Here is a 20,886-nt window from a genome sequence, read left to right on the forward strand (position 1 = left end):
CAAGGGGCTGAGGGCCTGGCAGGGAGCAGCCTCAGCTCACCCGATGGAGCCAGTTCAGTTCACTTCACACACGGGATGTGTTCTCAGGGACGCACCCCGATGCTGCTCTGGGCAGGGTGTGGCTGCTTTGTCACAGTGCTGTCCCCACTCTGACAGCATTTGCCGAACTTAGCACGGGGCTGAGTGGAGATCCCCATGGAGGCAGAGGCTCGTGGGCTGATCACCTGTTAGGGCTGTGGACCCCCGATCACCCTAGTCCCCCCTTCTAGCCCCCTAACAGGTGCTCTGTGTTCAAGGACTGTGGCAGGTGGGGACTCTAAATGACCCTGAGTGCTCGGGTCAGGGTCCCCAGGAGCCCTTGTACGAGGCTGGGGGAGGCTGAGGCCTGAAGCGTGGGGGCCGCTGTATCGGGTGCAGATGTCCTTCAGGAGCCGGTGACCTGTACTGGGAAGTGACCGCTGGTCACACTTGGGCCGATGGCTGAATTTCCACCTGGACCCCTTCCCCACCATGGGTGTCCTCTCTGGCCAGTTCCCAGCGAGCCCCGTATGTGGACTGGTGCTGTCCCCGCCTCACAGCATCTGTTCCCCGCGTCTTTACTGGCATCCCCTTGAGTTAAGGCAGGTCCTGGCACCAGCACAGACAGCGAAGCAGATGGTTCCTCCCTCGGGCCTGCTGGGGGACGTGGGCCTGCGCCAGGGAACCCTTAGGTGAATGTAGAATTAGAAATGTGATGTGTTTGCCGGGGGTTATGTTTGCTGAGCCCTTCTCTGTAAACGTGCATCACCTCTTGGTGTCGCTTCCCAGCACCCTGAGGACCCTGGTTATCTTGACAGGAAAGAGCAAGACCTATGAGAGAAAATGACAAAAGGCCACATCAGATTGGGGGGCAGTGTCAGGGAGGTCACTCAGGGGAAATGGCATCTGGGTCAGGACTAAGGTTGAGGGGCGCCGGCATGTGCAAAGGCCCTGGGACAGGATCAGGGCACTTGAAGACCTAGAGGAAGGTCACTGTGGCTTGAACCCGGCGAACAAAGATGAGAGAGGGCAGAGGGAGACAGCTGGAGATGGGGTGCGGGCCTCGGTGGGAGGACTCGCGGGGTGGGTGCATTTTATCAGGAGCCCCGTGGGAAGCCCCAGAGAGTTTTAAGCAGGGCAGCAGCAAGGCTGCCTCAGGCTTCAGGAGGACCCTCTGGCTGCTGTTTGGAGCCAGATTGGAGGGTGTGAAGGGAGCTGGGGGCCCGTTAGGATCAAGCGTGGGAGCTGAGGTGAGAAACATGGATGGATTTGGGTGCCTGCAGGAAGGATCCCAGCATGTGTGTGGGTGAGGGCCCCGTGCACCTGTGCCTGGCACCGTCCCTGCTTTAAAGGAGCCAGGCTGTGAGCGGTGGGGGCTGGGGGGTCCGAGGCTTGGCTTCCTGCAGCTCGGAGCAGGGACTCTGCACCCCGTCACCTGCCTCCTGGCCTGCTCTTCACTTTTTGCCGGGTCCAGGCTGGACCCTACTTCTGAGTCTCAGTGTCCCCAAGGCCCGAGACAGAGGCCACCCCTTGTTTCTTTCTTTCGTTCGTTTTAATTCTCACCTGAGAATGTTTTACTGATTTTAAAAGGGGGGGGAGAGAGACATTGACGTGCCAGAGAAGCATCGATTGGTTGCTTTCCGTCCGCGCCCCCACTGGGGATCAAACCCGCAACCTAGGTAGACATGCCCGGACCTGGAATGAACCGACATCCTTTTGGTGTTGATCGATGATCCAGCCAACTGAGCCACACCGGCCAGGGCGCCACCCCTTCCTTCAAATCTCCCCTTTGCGTGGCCCCTAAACAGGCTGCCTCTGCGTCCTGGGCAGGCACCTGGTTCACTGGTGGGAGGCCTCAGTCCTCAGGACACAGCCCTGTGACGACCACACTGCTTCAGCCCAGAACCGAAGGGGTCTCTGGAGGAAACCGCTGCTAACGGGAACCAGGCAGGACAGCTTCCTTGGGGTTGGGTGGCACCCTCCCGGCCCCCTCGCTGGGGAGGGTCCTCTCCCAAGGAGCCCGGCGGGTGGGAGTGGGCAGGGCGCTGGAGGAAGCTGAGACCCAGGTGCCGGGAGCAGGGCCGAGCCCAGCAGGGGAGGACCTTGGAGGACTCTTGAGCACTCCAAATATTTACTGAGTGGACATCCCAGCACTCAGCAAATCTAAATATTTTTCCTTGGCTAGTGACAAAGTCCAGCCAGTCACGAACTCCCCGGGTGGTGCCCTCCTTCCCCCTGGGGTGCCCGCCCGGCAGGGGTCTTTGGACCGGAGACCTCTCAGGCCTGTCCACCTCTCAGGCCTGTCCACCTCTCAGGCCTGTCCACCTCTCAGGCCTGTCCACCTCTCAGGCCTGTCCACCTCTCAGGCCTGTCCACCTCTGCGCTGTGGGACAAGCTCTCACCGTTCACGCACAGCCGCCTCTGTCAGCTGCCTAGGTTTGGGGCCTGGGGCCGTGTAGTGGCCTTGGCCTGAATTTCAGGGTCTTGGGCTTGGCCCTGCGCCCCCAGGTCTGCTGAGGCAGCCAGGCCAGGAAGACAAGCTGCTGGGTCGCCCTGAGCACCCCGCCATCCTGCCCAGGCCAGCGAGAGCGTTACCGTGACCCGCAGCGAGGGGCGGCGGAGGTGAGCCCACAGCCCTGGCCACTGGGCAGACCTCGAGGCAGAGGCCCGGCTCTCACTGGGGCCCTGTCCTCACTGGTTTCGGTAAATTTACTGGTCTCAGGAATGCCTTTCGGGACTCGAGCAAAGTGGCTTTTCCCGTGGGAATTTGTTTGCACGGTCTGTGACCCATCACCTGGACTGTGGCCACCACAGGCTACACTCGGCCGACCTCAGGTAGAAACAAGAGTTAGCTGACCCTCGGCCACATGGGACCCCATGCTGCCCAGTAACCAGCCTCAGTCCCACCTGGGCAGGCGGTGACCTGACCCCAGCGCGTGTTGTCCCTCCTCACAGTCCCTGTGTGCCTTTTGTGGGCTCACAGGGAGGGTTCCTTCCTTGACTTTTCCAGCTTCCAGACCACCCTGCCTTCCTTGGCTCCTGCCCCCTCCCTCCAATTTCAGAGCCAGCAGGAGGCATCGTCCAGTCTCTGACCTCTGACTCTCCTCCCTCTTATGAGTTTACATGATCCGGATAACCCAGGATGCTCTTCTGCCTCAAGATCCTTAAGCTCATTGCATTTGCAAAGCCCCTTTGTCCATGTGCGGTCACATAGCCCCAGGTCCCGCAGCTCAGATGGGGTCTTCTCTGAGGGCCGTGGCTCAGCTCTCCACTTACTCCATTTAAAACAACTACTTGGCCTTGGCAACCATCACTCCCAGAATAATGTCAGGCCCTCTTCCCTGCTGCCAGAGCTCTGTGCTCACGCCCTCCCCCCATCTCATCTATGATGCCCCCTCCCAGCCTGCGGGCCCTGCGGCCTCAGGGCCTTTGCGAGGCTGTTCCCCTGCCGGCCCATGCTCTTCCCAGGCGCCTGGGCTTCGCTCTTCATTTCACTCAGCCCGCAGCTCAGGTCTCGCCTCCTTGGTGAGGCCTCTCAAGAGCATCTCTCTCCTGCTGGGCTCCCCAGCTGGCGGGAGCTGACTGTGCCCCTCCCAGGGCCATGCCGGGTGCACCTGTGTGTGGGAGACGTTGTGGGGTCCCTTCCTCTGGGGCGTCCTGCCGGGTGGTGTGGTTGGTGAGATGCTTTTTGCGTGTCTATTTTACACCCGTCTTATTTAGTGAAGGAATCCTCGCCCTTGCTTTGCCCTGGATCTTGCCCCCTGAGTGAGAGGAGCCCCGATTAATAGTCCCCTCTGCGGGGGTGCCCACAGGAGAGAAGCAGGGTAGCTGCCACCTCCTGTCAGGCACGGAGGGCCTCAGTGCTCCGCAGACCATGCCTTCCTTGGCCCTGGTGCAGCCGGAGGGGGCAGGGGGACAGAGAGTGGTGGTCACCTGGCGGTCTCCCTCACAGAGGAGGAGCTCCGGAAGCTGCGAGAAGAAACCAACTCTGAGATGCTGCGGCAGGAGCTGGACCGGGAGCGGCAGCGACGGATCGAGCTGGAACAGAAGGTCCAGGAAGTGCTGAAGGGCAGGTGAGGGGGTGCAGGGGCCACGTGAGGAGGTGCCCAAGGCCGGGGGGGGGGGGCGAGGTCCCCGCGGCGTACACCTGGGCCCAGGCTCTGCTGGGAACCAGTTTGTTGGTGCTTCCTGGGGGAGCCACCTCTTCTGGACAACCCCCCCGGCTCGCCCAGAGAACATCTGGTCCAGGGGCCTCGACTCCTGCCCAGGAATAGAGGGAACCCGGCTGGGGTCCTGGAATCTCCTATGTGTGCCCTGGGCTCCCCTTCCAGTCCTGCTAATCCCCATTAAGTCAGTAGCTGCGGGTGCGGATGGTCATTTGGCCGCCCGGTCCCCCGGAGGGGTGGCGTGAAGGCCGCGCTCCTCCCTGACCACAGCCCCCTTCCCTGGACGCCACCTCCATCTCACCTTCCGCGTCCACTGCTTTGTGCTCACCCTGCAGGTCTGTCCAGCTAGTCCTCCATGCTTCCTGCTGCAGGTCTCGCTTTGGGGGTTACAATCCTGCAGGCTGGGTTGGCCCATGGAGGTGTTGGAGTGAATGACATGTGAACAAAGCAGAAACCGCACCCCCTGCTCCCTGAAGCTGAGGGTGTGCACTGCTGAGGGTCTCCTGGCCCCCTGGCCCTGTTCCGAGGTCCCTATGGACCCCCCAAGCCCCTCTGGAGCTATACCTTTCCCACATCCTGGGGTCCCTGCCGGACTGGGGGCGCTGGGAACCGCAGAAACAGCACTGGGAACCAAGGGACAGTGGCCCAGCCAGCACAGAGTGAGGTGGCTGGGTAGGCGGGTGTCGGTAGGGAGGAGGGCGTGGGCTGGCCAGAGCACCTGGACAGACTCCGCCCGAGGGACAGGGGCCTGGCCAGCTGCTAAAGTCCAGCTCTGCGGGGCCTGTGGCTAGAAGACAGGTCCATAGTCAGGATCTGGTCACTCCGGGAGAGGGCTCGAGGCTGGTGACTGCTGAGGTCAGATGTGGTTGGGCTGCAGGGATGGGAAGCCAGGCAGATGGCTGGCATGGGGGACGTGGGCAGCTGGCCAGGGCAGGAGTCCCCCCAGCCTGTGGCCTTGCACGGTACTTGGTAATTCTGTGTGCTAAGGATCTTTCTATCAGCAGGCCAGTTAATAGCCGTTTGGAGCTACAGATTCTGAGCTTAACAGTCAAGAAAAGCAAATGGGTGGAAATGATTAGAAGAGTTTCCTGTTTGTGAGACACATTTATTCAGTATTAAAATACAAAGGGTGCACCTGTTACGTCTCAGCTCTTCTGGGCAGTAGGGGTCCCAGAGGGAGTGGCTCGTGGAGCAAGTGCCAGGCTGTGTAGCGAGGCCTCCTCTGGGCGCCGGACACCCAGCCCAGGCTCAGGCTCAGGCTCAGGCTCAGGCCCAGGCCCAAGACCAGGCCCAAGACCAGGCCCAGGCCCCGGCTCAGGCCCAGGCCCAGGCCCAGGCCCAGGCTCAGGCTCAGGCTCAGGCTCAGGCCCAGGCCCAAGACCAGGCCCAGGCCCAGGCCCTGGCTCAGGCCCAGGCCCAGGCTCAGGCGCAGGCCCAGGCCCAGGCCCAGGCTCAGGCGCAGGCGCAGGCCCAGGCTCAGGCACAGGCCCAGGCCCAGGCTCGCCCAGGGTTCGAACTAACAGAGGTCTTGTTCCTCCTACCCTCCTCAAGATCCGAGGAGCAGACGGCCCAGCAGCCTCCGAGAAGCCAGGCCCAGGTCACTAATGGAGCAGGTAGGCCCTGCGGGCTCCCTGCTGGGTGGTGGCTGTGGGAGGCCGTCCTGTGCCTGTCTCGCCTTCCAGCAGGAAGCTAGTGTGTGCTCCTCTCCTGGGTCCCTAGTGCTGGATCCCCCAGCCGGCCAGCCCGGGTGCAGGATTGGCTGCCGCATCCCGAGAGCCCTAGTCTCCTTTGGTTCTCAGCTTCATGGCCAGGGGCCCAGGCTCCAAGCCAGGAGCAGCTCAGGGGACCCCAAGAGCCCCGCTGTGCATGGCGATGATAGGCCTCCTGTGGGTGTGGGCGCATCCGAGAAGTGTAAGGTGCAAGATCCCAATTCCCTGGGTCTCGCGGCTCCGGCCCCCGTCCAGGCCCGGCCTCGAGCCGAGTCCATTGTGGTAGCTGTGGTCACTGGAGCGGGGATTGCTGTGGGAGCTGGAGGGAAGGACCCCACCACGTGTAGCCCCAGCATGAGGGAGGCGGGGACAGGTGCCCTGTGTGTGGGTCATCCTGCAGCCAGGGTTTAGGGGCTCAGGACCTCCGAAACCCAACTGCCCAGAGCAGGCCCGGCCTATACTAGGGGCTCAGCAGCGCACAGCCCGTGTGCTTTTACATTTTCTTTAAAAAAAATTTTTTTATATATATGTATCTTTATTGATCTCAGAGAGAGGAAAGGAGAGGGAGAGAGAGATAGAAACATCAATGAGGAGAGAGTCATTGATTGAGCCCGCAACCCGGGCATGTGCCCTGACCGGGAATCGAACCCTGATCGCCTGAATCCCAGGTCGACGCTCAACCGCTGAGCCACACCCGGCCGGGCTGCTTTTACATTGTCAATGTTTTTACATTTTTTAATGGTTGAAAAAAAAGTAAGGCACGTTTCACATGTGAACGTTACGTGCATTTCAAATCCCCATTAGTACGTTTGGTCCACAGCTGCTTTGAGATAACAGAGCTGACCCTGCCTCTCGCTCTAAGAACCCTCCGGTCGAGAACCTCCCGCCTGCACCACCCGCCTCTGTGCCTGGGGGGGTCTCTGCAGAAACCTCCCCACCCTTGTCCTGGGAGCCCGCAGGACGTCACCACCTCACCGGTCCCTCTAATGGTGGCGGACAGCGCCCCCTGCAGGCGACTCCGAGACCTGCCTTCTGAAGAGCCCGCTTCTGCGGGACTGGGCCTGGGTTTCTTAGTCTGCGGTGGGGGTGGCTTTCTGAATCCTTGACTGGGGGTGAACAGAGGCCACCTCACGCATTGGGGCCCTCACCAGGACAGCCCCTGACACCCCCACTGGCTGGACCACAGGGTCCTGGAGAGTGAGCCCACCCATCCCACCTCCCAGAGAGGCCAGTGTGCCCAGTAAGAGAGGGAGGCGGCTAACGCAGACCTGCGTGGGCTGGGAGCTGTGAGGGGACAGCCCTGTGCTGGGACAGCCTCTGACAAGCCAGGGGTTGGGTGTGAGAAACAGGCCCCACGGGGGCTGGCGTGCGCCCTGTGGCAGAAGTGGATCCGGCTCTGTTTGGGGGGAACGAGCCCTTCATAGCCTGGTGTGGACCTGCCTCCCCCTGCCGGGCGTCCTTGAGCCCCCGCCCTGCCCCCCCCAGGCCGTGGGCCCCACGCCCTCACCAGTCTCCGGCCTGTCCCCACAGAGCGGCGGGGCCAGGGGCTGTGCCCCCGGGTGCAGAAGTGGTTCTACGAGAAGTTCGGGGAGTACGTGGAGGACTTTCGCTTCCAGCCCGAGGAGAGCGCCGTGGAGACCGAGGAGCCGCTCAGCGCCCGCAGGTGGGCCTCGGGGCGGGGCGGCCTCGGCACCAGGCCAGCGTCTCAGCGAAGCCATGAAGTGGGGTTGCCCACGTGGCTGCGGGGCCCCCCTGGTCCCGCCGAGCCATCCCCAAGGCTGCACGGGTTTTCAGGGTGTCCTCCTCCAGTGGCCTCCCTCGCGCTTTGTGGCAGACACGGGGACAGTGGGCTCGGGGAGGAGTGCCCACCCTGGGCTTCCTGTGGGGCCACACACCCGCGCGGTAAACAGGCCCCGTGCCAGGTGCTGTCAGGTCCTGAGGGCCCCAAGGGCGCCAGCTGGGCCAGGTCCCTGCTCTCAAAGCCTCAAGTTCCCGGGGAACGTGGGCAGGAGACGAGGGACAGTGCCACAGGCTACACCCCCTCCCGTGTAGGGAGCGGCGGTGAGGCCCGTCCCGGCGCGTGGCTCCCGAGTGCCAGGTCACCCGTGCTCCGCACACGCCAACACCGTGCAGGGGGCGTGGGTGTCGGGGGGGGGGTCACAGGTGAGTCTTGCTGGTGCTCACCTCTCTCCCTGTCCTTCAGGTTAACCGAGAACATGCGGAGACTAAGTAAGTACCTCGCTGGTGGGGGCTGACTCTGGTGGGTGTGGGGGCCGAGCAGGGGCTCTGCGGTCTTGTGCCGAACCGGACGTCCTTTCTAGAAAGACGTTTTCGGGCATTCGCACCCCAGCCTTCTTCCTAAGGCTGCCGGAAGTATGTCCCAGACCCACCCCGTCCGTCTGTCCCTCCAGGTGTGGAGGCCCCGTGGAAAAGTGGAGCTTTCCCAGACCCCTGCCAGGGCCCAGGGATGGGAACGACCCCCCAGTCCCCGGTCCCCTTCTGCCACGAGCACGGGCCGGGGTGGGGGAGCCGACAGCTGACATTTCCCACGGGGGCCCCGGGCAGCCCCGAGAGGGCCCAGGGGTCAGGCACCCCGGGAGCCGTAGTTCGCTTTGCTCGTTTGGTCCCCCTCGCGGCGCGGCCGGCCCGACCTCCGGGTGTGCCTGACCGTGGTGTCATTGTTCTGTGCGCAGAGCGCGGCGCCAAGCCCGTCACCAGCTTCGTGAAGAACCTCTCCGCCTTATCCGACTGGTACTCTGTCTACACGTCCGCCATCGCCTTCACCGTGAGTGCTCCTGACGGGGCGGCAGGGCGTGCCCTCCCTGAGGTCTCCCGAGGGACCCACCCTGGTGTGCGGACAGCCGGGGACGAGCTGGGCCTCAGTTTCTCCGTCTGTGAAGTGGGCGTGGCGATTCCACCCCGTGTGGGGTTGTTGGGAGGATCAGACACAGGCGTGTGTGTTCCCCGGGGTCAGCCTGCAGGGCTCCCCGTCTGCACAGTGGGGTTCCCAGCAGCGATCCTGAAAAGGAGCCTGTCTTGTCTGCCCCTGGGACACGCTGGGGTCCCTCCCCCGGGTACTGGGGACAGAGGAAGCTCCGGGCAAGCACACGGGGACCTGGGGCCCGAGCCAGCCTGTGAGCCACCAGCCCGGGGAAAGGGTGGAGGGTGTCACCCAGCGCTGAGGGGGCGCTTTGGGGGAAATATGCCTGGCTGCCCCACCTGAGCTGTCCGTGGCTGTCTGTCTGCCTCTCTGTGGGGGCCGGTGTCTCCAGTGGGGGCCCCACCTGCAGGCCCACATCCCACTGGGCCCAAGCGCTGTCCATCTGGCAGGGGCAGGGGAGGAGCAAGGCCTGCCCTGAGCATCTCCGGATCCCTAACCATGCCCCCCCCCGCCCGCAGGTCTACATGAACGCCGTGTGGCACGGCTGGGCCATCCCCATGTTCTTGTTCCTAGCAATTTTGAGGTTGTCCCTCAATTACCTCATAGCCAGGTGGGTAGCTGGTGTGTTGTGTGCGCGTGGCTGTGCCGTACCCCGGTGTCACGTGTATCGTGACGTACACCCCGCCTGCTGTGCCTCGAGCACTGGCATTTGGGGGTCCTCTAATAGGCTGCGAGCCTCCAGGTTTGCTGGGGCCGCCGCGGCTGATGCCCAAACCCCCAACGGCCAGCAGGTGCCGGCTGCAGGCTCACTCCTCCCCCTCCTCTGATGGGCTGTGTTTTGGCAAGAAAGCTCCCCCCAAACCTCAGGGAAGACGGGGTGACGGAACTGCGAACACTCTGTGGCCTGGACGGTCCAGGGGGTGGCAGAGCTGCGAGCCCCTGGCCTACGCTGTCTCCCCTCCGTGTTCTCCGAGTACCTTCTCGAGGCCGCGGGGGCTCGGCTGGGAACCCAGTTTCCCTGTGCAGGGCCCCATGTCCCCAGGCCACCCGGTTTTGAAAGGCTTCTTGTCCCGCCACCTCTGGGGGCTTTTACATGTGCCCCCCCCCGGCAGGCCCCCAGGGGAGGGCCAGTGGGGGCCTCCTGAGTCATCTGCACCAGGGAATGGCCCTGGTGGTCTCTGAGGTGAAGGTGGGGGCTTCGCAGCCCCTCTGTCCACCGCTCAGGGTGCTCCTCCTGTCGGGTGCTCGGGCGGGTACTGGACAGCGTCGCCGTGACTCCCACTGTCTCCTGTTTGCCAGGGGCTGGAGAATACAGTGGAGCATCGTGCCTGAAGTGTCCGAAGTGGTGGTGAGTCCTGGGGGGCGAAGCTTTCGCCCGTGCCCGCGGGGTCAGGGCTCCACCTGGGTCCCCAGAAGGTGCAGTTGTGTGAATGCCCACCCAGAGCCCTGCCTGCCCAGGAGAGGCCGGAACGTGCCTGGGTCCCTGGGGCAGCTGCACCCTGACCCCTTGATAGCTGGTGCCCCGAGTCCCACCTCACTTGCCCAGGCTTGGCTGCTCCGGGAGAGGTGGCCCTGCTCCGACCTGTTCTACTGACCCTTCCCAGCTGGGCTGTGATGTGGTGGAGGGGGAGGCAGTGGAAAGGCCTTTGGAGCCCCGCAGCCTCCTCTGCAGGGAGGCGACAGTGGGCTGGACCAGTGACAGGGAGAGCAGGGTCAGCTCCTAGGGCATCCCACCTCCAGCCTGCTGTCTGATTTTGTACATAAAGTTTTATTGGCACGCAGCCATGCCGTTCATTTACCTTTCTATGGCTGCTTCGGGCCGACTCAGCTGAGTTGAGTCGCTGTGACAATGACCCAGTGGCCCAAAGAGCCACACCTGTTTACGCTCTGACCCTAAATAGAAAAAATGTGCTGACCTCCCTCTAGAGGGGACTCTGGTCCCTGGGGCAGAACAGCTGGGTGTGGGCAGAGGAAGCCCTCAGTGCCTCCATGGGCCTCAGCAGATGTTTGAGCACCTGCATGGAGCGCGCAGTAGGGGTGCTGAGTGGATGGTGCCTGCAGGGCCTCCTTAGGGATCAGAGAGGATGTCTGGGGGAGACCTGTGTCTGCCAGGCCCAGGAGGCTCTCAGGAGGGTTTTGTTGAAGGAATTTAGACCAGCAGGGTGAGGTCTGGTCCCCCCTTTGTCTCAGTTTCCCTGCCTATGAGGTGGGGGGACCGCATAGTCTCAGATGCACCTTTGAAGGTGAGCCGTTGCCATGTTAGTTGGAGCTTCAGCCCTGCCAGCTACAGGGGTGCCCACTGCCCGCCCACCCACCCTTCTCAGGTGCCAAGGGTGGAGTGTCCTCTGGAGCAGCCGCCCTGAGCTGGCCCCGCAGCCCAGGTCCCCCAGGGGCGTCCATCTCTCTGGTGTGTGGGGTAGCAGAGGGGCCAGGTCCCCGGGCTGGGAGGCCTCGTGCTGTTTGTGGCAGTAATTTCTGAACGTTAAATTTCAGTGGGCATTCTCTTTCCCCTTTGACTGAAGGAGCCTCCAAAGGAAGACCTGACCGTGTCCGAGAAGTTCCAGCTGGTGCTGGACGTCGCCCAGAAGGCCCAGGTACTGCCCCAGGCTCTGCCTCGTCCAGGGGGGGCCCAGCACCCCCAGTCTCCAGGCTTAGTCCACAGAGGGCCCAGCACCCCCAGTCTCCAGGCCTAGTCCAGGGGGAGCCCAGCACCCTGACTCTCCAGGCCTAGTCCATGGAGGGCCCAGCACCCCCAGTCTCCAGGACTAGTTAAGGGAGGGCCCAGCACCCCGAGTCTCCAGGCCTAGTCCATGGAGGGCCCAGCACTCTGAGTCTCCAGGCCTAGTCCATGGAGGGTCCAGCACCCCCAGTCTCCAGGCCTAGTCCAGGGGGAGCCCAGCACCCTGACTCTCCAGGCCTAGTCCATGGAGGGTCCAGCACCCTGAGTCTCCAGGCCTAGTCCATGGAGGGTCCAGCACCCTGAGTCTCCAGGCCTAGTCCATGGAGGGTCCAGCACCCCCAGTCTCCAGGCCTAGTCCAGGGGGAGCCCAGCACCCTGACTCTCCAGGCCTAGTCCAAGGAGGGTCCAGCACCCTGAGACTAGGTCCAGGACTCTCCAGGCCTAGTCCATGGAGGGCCCAGCACCCCCAGTCTCCAGGCCTAGTCCAAGGAGGGTCCAGTACCCTGAGTCTCCAGGCCTAGTCCTTGGAGGGCCCAGCACCCCCAGTCTCCAGGCCTAGTCCACAGAGGGCCCAGCACCCCCAGTCTCCAGGACTAGTTAAGGGAGGGCCCAGCACCCCGAGTCTCCAGCCTAGTCCATGGAGGGCCCAGCACCCCGAGTCTCCAGCCTAGTCCATGGAGGGCCCAGCACCCCGAGTCTCCAGCCTAGTCCACGGAGGGCCCAGCTCCAGGCCTGGCCTGCCCATCCTCAGATGATCTGTGGTTGGCCTGCCCGTGATCCCTTACCCGCACCTAGACAGCCAAGGGGTGGGGAGCGTCCCCCCAGTTGGGTCTGAGGGTGCTGCCTGGGGGTCGGCGCCCCTCCTGGGAGGGACGCAGGACAGGGCACTACATCACGATGACCGTGTTAACACACGATCCCACCAGACCCGCTCAGCTCGGAGTGGCGGGCAGGGCCATGGGCTGTGGCACCCGGCCGTGGTCTCCGGGGGTGCCCGTGACCCTGCCGTGTGGACCGACGGCCCGGGGTCTGTCCTGACCACAGTCACTTCTCCACACAGAACCTCTTCGGGAAGATGGCCGACATCCTGGAGAAGATCAAGAAGTGAGTGGTCCCCCCCCCGTCCCCCCGCCCGCTGCGCCGGCCGTCCCCCGGCCCCGGCTGAGCCCTGCCTCCCTTCCAGCCTGTTCATGTGGGTGCAGCCCGAGATCACGCAGAAGCTGTACGTGGCGCTGTGGGCCGCCTTCCTGGCCTCCTGCTTCTTCCCCTACCGCCTGGTGGGGCTCGCCATGGGTGAGCAGGCGCGTGCTGGGTGCGGCTCGGCGCCCACTGCGCCGTTGGGGGTGTCGTGGTCTAGGCGCCGCCCCGCCCTCCCAGTGCGGGTGGGTCCTCAGTCTCCCTGGCGCCCTGCCTCCCTGTGGCCAGGAGGACCCGGGTGGGCAGACGTGCGGCCTCGGGGAGGTGACAAGAGCCCGTGCGCCTGGCATGTCCTTGGGCTGTGCGGGCTCTTCACTGGTCCTCTGGGGACCTGGCCCCCACGTGAGCGCTCTGACGGGGCCGGTCCACGCCGTGAGGGCCGTCCCCAGAGTTTTCCTTCCCGTCGCCCCCAGGGAGCAGGGGTAGTCACTTGTATTGGAGACGGTTTTATTGTTAGTCCCGAGCCATCTCTGAGCCTGCAGACCACAGAAGTGGCCGCTCCCTTAGCCGGGGTCACCTTGCCTCTTTCCTTCCCCTGCCCCCACCGGGGCCACCGTGCCGGGCCTGACACTGGGGCGCAGGCCGCCACGCCGAGTGGCCAGCACGGTGGCCGGTCCCGGGCGCAGCGGGGCTGTCTTCTCCTCCCAGGACTCTATGCCGGAATCAAGTTCTTCCTCATCGACTTCATCTTCAAGCGCTGCCCGAGGCTGCGCGCCAAGTACGACACCCCCTACATCATCTGGAAGAGCCTCCCCACCGACCCCCAGCTCAAGGAGCGCTCCAATGCTGCCGCCGTGTCCCGCAGGGTGAGCCTGCCTCCGGCCGGGGCACGTGGTCCCAGAGCCGCCGCTGCTCCCGGTCACGCTGGGTCCCCGGGGGCGGATGTCCTTCCTGCTCCTTGGGGCCCTTGAAACAGACAGCTCGGGGGTTTTCCTGCTACGTGGCTCTGCTGTGTTGAAGGGCCAGCTGGCCCTGGGTGGGGGACGCTCCTGCTGGAGGCCGCGCAGCGCTTGGAGGCCAGGCTGGAGACCCCTCACCTGGGGCTGTGGGATGTTGTCCCGGCTACAGAGAGCCTGGGGGCGTTGGCAGGAGGGAGCCCTGGCAGCGACCACTCTGTGGGTGGGTGGCAGGCTCCGCTGTCCCCAGCTCTGGGGCTGTCAGCAAGGCCAAGCAGCACCTGAGATGGGCCCGCCTTGTGCTCACAGGCTGGTAGTGGTCCACATTTCATTCACAGTGGAGGGCCACGTGGGCATCGACACTGTGTCCCGAGCCAGCCTAGGTGCTGCCCTTGGGGTCTCAGACCCGTGGGGAAGTTCTGAGCCTAGTAGAACTCCCAGGCAGGTCTAGGAGGGCTTCCTGGAGGAGGTGACATTGGCTTGTAGAGTCTCGTATGAATTGTGCTTTGAGGAGAGGGTGTTCAGTGACCTATTGGTGCTTCTGTTGGTGGAAGGGAAGCTGTGGGTCACGGGTGGGCCATGCTTTCCGGTTCTGGGACGGTAAAGCTATTGGGGGCCTGAGCTCACCCACAAGCGAGGTGTGCAGCCGGGTGTGCGTGAGGCAGCAGATGGGCGCTGGGCACACAGATGGAGGTGGACGCAAGGGGAGAGGCGCAGAGGCAGGCAGCCTGGCTCCTCGACAGCGTGGGGGAGCCCTGGGGTGACCTGGGTGGGGCCTTCTTGAGGCTCAGGACCCCTTTGTGCCGGCCAGGCCGTAGGGAAGCAAGGGCGTGGGCCTCCTGGGGTGGGAGGCGGCCCCCTGAGGCTTTGCACAGGCCAGGTCTGCGCTTGAGCTTGCTGAGCGGTGTGTTTATGACCTTGTGTCACGTGGACCCCGTTTTCCTTTTGTCACGGTCACACGTGTGTCTGATCTCCTTCCGGCTAGCTGTCAGGGCCTGACAAGGTATGGTGGCGTGTGGCAGCCCCCGCTGTGACCTGGTGCTGTGCGTTGCTGTGTTGTGTCTCATGTTCTGACGTTGCTTCTGCTGGACTGTCCCGCCGCCAGTCCTGGCTCTGAAATGCCCACCTGAGCCGCCCGGCGCGGGGCACCTGCCCACGCGCAGGGGCCGCGGGTGCTGGGCGCGGCCTTTTGGCCGGGGGGAGGGTGGGTGCCCCACTACAGCCAGTCTTCTTGCCCAGCCGGAGGGGGCCCTGATACGGGGACGGGCACTGGCCAGGGCCCGTGGGGGAGCCCACGCCCACATCTGGACGCGCCCGCTGTCAGCTCGGCTGCGTTTGTGGCCGGCGTGGGGAGGGCAGCCCTGCGTCCCGGCCCCTCGCCCCCGCTGCCGGCTGACGGGGGGTGCTGTCGGCAGCTGCAGACGGCCTCCTCGCGGAGCTACGTGTCCAGCGCGCCCGCCGGCCTGAGCAAGGACGAAGACACCGGGCGCGTCCACGGCGCCAAGAGGGGCAATTTCCACGAGATCTTCAACCTGACGGAGAACGAGCGGCCGCTGGCGGGTAGGCGGCCCGGGAGCAGCCCGGGTGGCGTCCATGGGGGCCGTGCCCTCGCCTGCGGGTTTGCTGGGCTGGCGAGGGGAGAAGCGGGGCGGCCCAGGCGGGGCCAGGGCGGAGGGCCGCCCGCAGTGGACGGCCGCCCGCGGGAACCCTGCCCGACCTGCCCGAGCCGCGGCCCACGGAGCTGGCGCTGCCGGCAGCCCCCTCGCGGGCAGACGCTGCCCTGAGGCCCCCCAGCCCCGGGGCACCGCGGGCCGTGCCGGCCCAGGTCCCTGCCCGCCTCCCCCAAAGGACCTCCCCATGACACCCCTAAACCGCTGGGCTCTCGGCGCACCGGGCCCTGCACATCTTGGCGTCTGTGGCGCGATCCCCACCAGGGAAGGGACGTCTGGGGGCCTCAGGTGGGACCTCCGGGCCCTCGCCCTGCTGCCCTGGACCCTGAAGTGCATCCTCCGGGCGTCTGTTCCGTTCCTTCCCTTTATCACCGGGACCCTTTTCCTTAGACAGACAGACAGACAGCCCCCTGCGCAGTCACCTGGAAAAGGGCCCGGGGGCCCCCCCTCGCGTGCCCGTCGCTCCCTGGGCGGGTCTGCTGGTGGGGCTGGGGGCACCTCCGGTGCCGGGGGGCCCGCGGGCGTCGGTGGGAGCCGCGGTGGCCTTGTCCCCTCAGTGTGCGAGAGCGGCTGGCGCTGCTGCCTGATCAACAGGGACCGGAAGATGCCCACGGACTACATCAGGAATGGGGTGCTGTACGTGACGGAGAAGTGAGTGGCCCCACGGGCGTCCTTGTCGCCCCCCGGGGACGGGGCTGCGCAGGCGGCTGTTCCCAAGGCCGTGCCCCGGGCGGGAGGTCCAGGGGCCGGTGCCCGGTGGGGCTGCTCTCAGCCGGGCCGGACAGCCGTCCCCCACGCTCCCCGCAGCCAGCGGCCGGCCCAGCCTTCCCTCCGCCCCTCGCTGAAGCGCCTGGCCGGGAGACCCCCGCCGGGCCTCCGGGATGCTCCTGGGCGGCGCGTTGGGCGCCCCAGGCTTTTGACGTCTGGGGAACGTATCTCAGGCTCGGTGCCGAGCGGTAGACTTGAATCTTTAAACACTAGGAAGCTCTTTCTAGAAGTAAAATCTTCTGTAAAAGGCTAGGGTACCTAACCGGTGTTGGGGCTCTGTGTTCGGGGGTCGCCCCCTTCCCCCCGGGGGCTGTCTGGTGGTGGCCGGCGGCCCCTCTGGCTCAGCTGCGGGGCTTTTCTCTGTCTGTTCTCCCGGGTAGTTACTTGTGCTTTGAGAGCTCCAAGTCTGGCTCTTCCAAGAGGAACAAGGTCATCAGGCTGGTGGACATCACGGACATCCAGAAGGTCGGTGGGTCGTGTCCTCTGTGGGTCCCAGGGAGAAAGCCCTGGATGTGGGAAGGGGCCCGGCCTGTCCCCCCGAGAGAGCCTGTGGTGACGTGTGCTCTCATCTTCCAGTACAAGGTCCTCTCTGTTCTCCCGGGGTCAGGCATGGGAATCGCCGTGTCCACGCCATCCACCCAGAAAGTAAGTGCTGGGCAGGCCCAGCCGTGTGGCCGGGCATCCCTGGGGCGAGCTCAGAGCCACTGACCTGCCGGGGCTCCAGCTGGGCAGGGGCCCTGTGAAGCCCCCTCCCTCCCCGGGGCCTGGAGGAACCTGGGGCCAGGAGGCTGAGGCCTGCGGGGATGACCCAGCAGTTACTGGGATGGGGAGCGGGGTCCTGGGGGCCCATCCCCTGCCTCTCGTCTCGGTTTCTCTGACGTCTGCCCGCGGTGGGAGGGGGTCCGCCCTGGAGCACTCAGGCCCCGTGGTTCCGCGTGGGCCTGGCCCGGGGAAGGGGGGCCGGCCACTGGGCTCAGCGCAGCGTTTCCTCCGCCAGCCGCTGGTGTTCGGCGCCATGGTGCACAGGGACGAGGCCTTCGAGACCATTTTCGGCCAGTACATGAAGATCACGGCGGCCGCGGCGTCCGGCAGCGACAGCTAGTGCCGCCTCTCCGGGACCTTGCCCGGCCTTTTTAAACACTTTGGTAGTGGGAAGAAATCGGGTGTCCTCTTGATCTCTTGCAATAATCCCCCCGGACCAGCGGTTTCCATCGTGTTGACCGGCGTTTACAGACCCCTTGCGCTGGGTCGAGCTGCTCTGACGGGGCGGGCCGCCTGAGGGCGAGGCGTGTCCCAGGCTGCGGGCACGGGGCAGAGGGTCCTCGGAGGCCACGGGCAAGGATGACACGGGGGACACGCGGTCCCAGCCGCCGCCAGGCACGGCTGCTCCTCCGTCCCCACCTGGGCGGAGACCCGGCTCCGGCCGCTCAGCCCAGATCTCAGAGGCTGGACGCTCTTCCACACCAAAGCCATAGCTGAGGGACGTCGGCGATGAGGGACAGAGGCCCCTTCTCCAGCCTCTGTATCGGCCGGTGGGACGCGCTCTTCCTTTGGCGGGACCCCTGCCGCGTGTCCAGCCCGTGCCCTGCCCAGCCTTGGTGGGGGGCCCACTGTCTGTCTGGGTCTGACAGGCCGTCTGGGGGCCTGTAATTGGCACCTGATGCCGATACAGAAGCACATTTTTTAACCCTTTGCTCTGGAAAGGCCCAGGTGGCCCTCAGATGAACGTCAGCTGCTGCAGGGCCAGCGTTGGCCTCCAGGCTGCGTCGGGACGGGCGGGGCTCCGGGGCTGGGGTGGGGACAGACAGGAGTGTCCCAGGCCCACGGTGGCCCGAGCTGTGCGGGGAACTTGTGAGGACACTTTGGGGAGAGACCGTGAGCAGAGTCTAGAGGTTTGGGGCCAGGCCGTCGCACTCCTGGCGGCCGCCAGTATCCCCCCTCCCAGCTGGTCTGGGCCCGCCCTGCCTGGGAAGCCGCGGCCTGGTGGAGGTGGCCGGTGAGGCTCGGCGCCCTGCGGGACGGCCCTGACCGCCGGGGCGGTGTCCCCGTAGGCCACAGCCGCTGCGAAGGGCACGCCCATGGGATCGGGGCGTGGGACCCCGGCTCCTCCACTTGTCCTGAGTCCTTTGGGTGTCACTGAGATTGCCGTTTTTTGAAGAAACAGATTCTATTTTTTACAGAGAGCAAGCTGTTTTTCTTATTTTTGTACCCTTTTTCAGATGTCATTTTTACCTTGGCTCTGATCCTGATTTGCTGGTTTGGGTGAAAGATTTGTAGCATTGCTCTGGTCACCCCTTCGCGGAGGGACCGTGAGGCCACGTGCTGGGGCCTGGGGAGCGATTGGGGGGTAGCCACGCCAACCAGCCAGACCAAGCCCCTCGCCCCCCGCCCCAGTCGGTGACGTCCGAGGGGACCGCAGCACCCACCGGTGCCCGGACGCACTGGCATCTGAAAATGAAGGCAGGAGCCGCTCTAAACCTCGGCGTTGGCTCCCATGACCAGCACAGGTGGCCTGGCCCTCGTGGGCTCCGTAGAGGCCCCGGGGACACTGTGGGGTCAGCTTGTCAGAAGAGGTGGGATGCTGTCCCCAGGCTCGGTGGGGTGGTTTAGTTGGAGTCCCTTCCGAGAAGGAAGGGAGATGAAGACTCGCCACAGGACGGTGTGGTCGCCCGGCCCAGTCTGCAGAGGGCCGAGGGGTGCTGGGGAGCAGGGTGGGGTCCCCGAATTGCACGGTGGGCTGGCGGTGGGAAGAGCCCAGACCCAGGCAGGCTCTGGGCTCCCGATGGGAAGGGCCTGTAGTTTACTGAACGGTGTAAATCTGGGCAGGTGTTTAATTTCTATGACTAATCACTGAACTAGAACGAATGTTAAGTCTTCTGTGTCCGAAGCTTGAGTCTATTTTGGGTCTGTAAATATCGTCCCCAGTGTAACTGTGTTCAGCAAAAGGATTGTACTGTAAGAAGAACCGATGAAAGTCCCTGTAACGTTTTTTAAGAAAATCTTGTTTAAAGAAAAAGTCTTGTATAAATTATAATTTTTATTTAAATAAACCTGAAATGCTTTGTGCTAAGGCGGGGGCCCATGCACTGTGGGCAGCTGGGGGGGCAGGCGGCACACTGTCCCCTCGGGTGGACCGGAGGGCGGTGCGGGTTTCGGCACCAAGGCCCCCCGGGGAGGGCTGAGGTGGGGGGGGGGAGGGGGGGGCTGAGGGGGCAGTGGGCTGTGGTTCGCGCCCTGTATAGCAAGAGGCTGGGGCCAGGTTCTGGAAGAAGCAGGAGGCCGATGCCCCTCAGGGAGGGGCATCCCTAGCCTGGCACTAGGTGGCGGCAGGGAGCAGTGCCATCACCCAGTGAGGGTGTATAGGGAGCTCTGAAACGGGGAGACTCGGCGCAGTGCACTGAGTTTGGGGTGCAGGTCCTGGCCCCACCCAGAGGGACCTTCCCTGGGGGCCCATGGACATCTCTGGGGCCCTCTCCCCAAGGTCTGCGGCTGAAGGGGGGAGCCTTTGGGGGCCCTGGGCAGAGTGGTCCCCAGTGGCACTCAGGACTCAGCCGGTCCTGAGGCCAGTACAGGACACAGGGACGCAGGAACCGGCCCGGCACTGAAACACACGTGCTAGGCGCACTCACGGGCGCCCAGCCTCCTGCACCCTGAGCCCCAGGAGGCAGACGCCTGCCAAGGTCGCTCAGGGCATGAGCCTGGGCCGGGGAAGCCAGGTCCTGCGGACTAGCTCCACCTCGGGGGTGAGCCTGTGTCCTCTGTCCATCGGTCGTGGGTGCTGTCCTGGGGCTGGGACGAAGCTGTGACCAGGTGGCCAGACAGCAGTCCCTAGGGAACCTGGCACACGGTGAACATCCTCGGGAGCACCCGCCCCCTCCCCTGGGTGACTCTCCTGACAAGACACCTGATTTTCTAGCAAAATTAAACTTCCTGACCCCCAGCCCCGCAGCTCCCGCTCACCCCGAGGCCCCTCTGGGCAGCAGGTCCCTCACTACTCCTCCCCGACGTCGGTCCCTCCACTTGGTCACCGGTCGGCAGTGGACGCAGACCCTCCTCACACGGAGGACGCCCTCCCCGGAGGGAACCCTGGGCGAGGAGGGATCCGGGCTCCACAGCAGCGGGAGCCCCAGCTGGCCTGTTTCCCGTCTAGGCACTTGTTCCGCCCGTAAAGCAGCACACGTGAGCCTGACCACTGTTTAAAATGCTCTGGTGAGCCCGGCTGGCGTGGCTCAGCGGTTGAGCATCGACCTAGGATCCAGGAGATCGCGGTTTGATTCCCGGTCAGGGCACATGCCCGGGTTGCGGGCTCGATCCCCAGTCGGGGGCGTGCAGGAGGCAGCCAATCAATGACTCTCATCATTGATGTTTCTCTCTCTCCCTCTCCCTTCCTCTCTCTGAAATTAATTAAAATAGACTTTTAAAAAATAAAAAATGCTCCGACGACCACAGCCCGGTGTGCTTTAATCTGTGCCCAACGTTGCTAATGGCCTGCGGGCCTGCAGCGGGCGGCGCTGAGCTGCGGGCCGGCGTCAGGTGCGTCAACGGCCTTGTCGGCCGACGCTGCGTTTGCCGGGACGCGACCCCATCGTGACTCCAGGCACCTCTGCGCTCTGAGAGGGCACCTCTTGGCTTTTCCCGGCGGGTCCAGAGAACAAAAGCAGGCACCCTGGGGCCCCCCGTCGTGCTTGGGTCTTTATTCTTGGGGGCACGGAGCCCTCGCGGGACCCCAGCAGGAACCATCACTCTGGCTGCAGGTCAGAGGGGTCACCCCAGGAAGGGGGGAGTCTGGGGGACACGAGGACAGATGGGAACAAGGGGGGATACGAAGGTACTGAAAATGCGCTTGCCCTAGAATCGGGGTTCTCACCATACGTCCTTTCCGCTTATTTTATAACAGCCAC

At 64.4% G+C, this 20,886-nt stretch overlaps 1 protein-coding gene across 1 annotated transcript in view; it reads left to right on the forward strand.

Moving 5' to 3' along the window:
- GRAMD4 (GRAM domain containing 4) overlaps positions 1-17,588 on the forward strand; it is a 61,256-nt gene extending 43,668 nt beyond the window's left edge. The window contains exons 4-19 of the mRNA XM_087814986.1: positions 3,971-4,091; positions 5,736-5,797; positions 7,424-7,556; positions 8,097-8,122; positions 8,587-8,678; positions 9,293-9,384; positions 10,074-10,122; positions 11,297-11,368; positions 12,515-12,558; positions 12,638-12,747; positions 13,300-13,457; positions 14,963-15,107; positions 15,775-15,868; positions 16,366-16,450; positions 16,562-16,630; positions 16,983-17,588. Of these exons, the coding sequence (XP_087671112.1) occupies positions 3,971-4,091; positions 5,736-5,797; positions 7,424-7,556; positions 8,097-8,122; positions 8,587-8,678; positions 9,293-9,384; positions 10,074-10,122; positions 11,297-11,368; positions 12,515-12,558; positions 12,638-12,747; positions 13,300-13,457; positions 14,963-15,107; positions 15,775-15,868; positions 16,366-16,450; positions 16,562-16,630; positions 16,983-17,087 (1,457 nt within the window). The 3' untranslated portion in view covers positions 17,088-17,588. The remainder of the gene's footprint in view (positions 1-3,970; positions 4,092-5,735; positions 5,798-7,423; positions 7,557-8,096; positions 8,123-8,586; positions 8,679-9,292; positions 9,385-10,073; positions 10,123-11,296; positions 11,369-12,514; positions 12,559-12,637; positions 12,748-13,299; positions 13,458-14,962; positions 15,108-15,774; positions 15,869-16,365; positions 16,451-16,561; positions 16,631-16,982) is intronic.
- Positions 17,589-20,886: the final 3,298 nt, after the last annotated feature.

The sequence above is a fragment of the Miniopterus natalensis genome, chromosome 2 (assembly GCF_054644295.1).
Source record: "Miniopterus natalensis isolate mMinNat1 chromosome 2, mMinNat1.hap1, whole genome shotgun sequence".
Lineage (NCBI taxonomy): Eukaryota > Metazoa > Chordata > Mammalia > Chiroptera > Miniopteridae > Miniopterus > Miniopterus natalensis.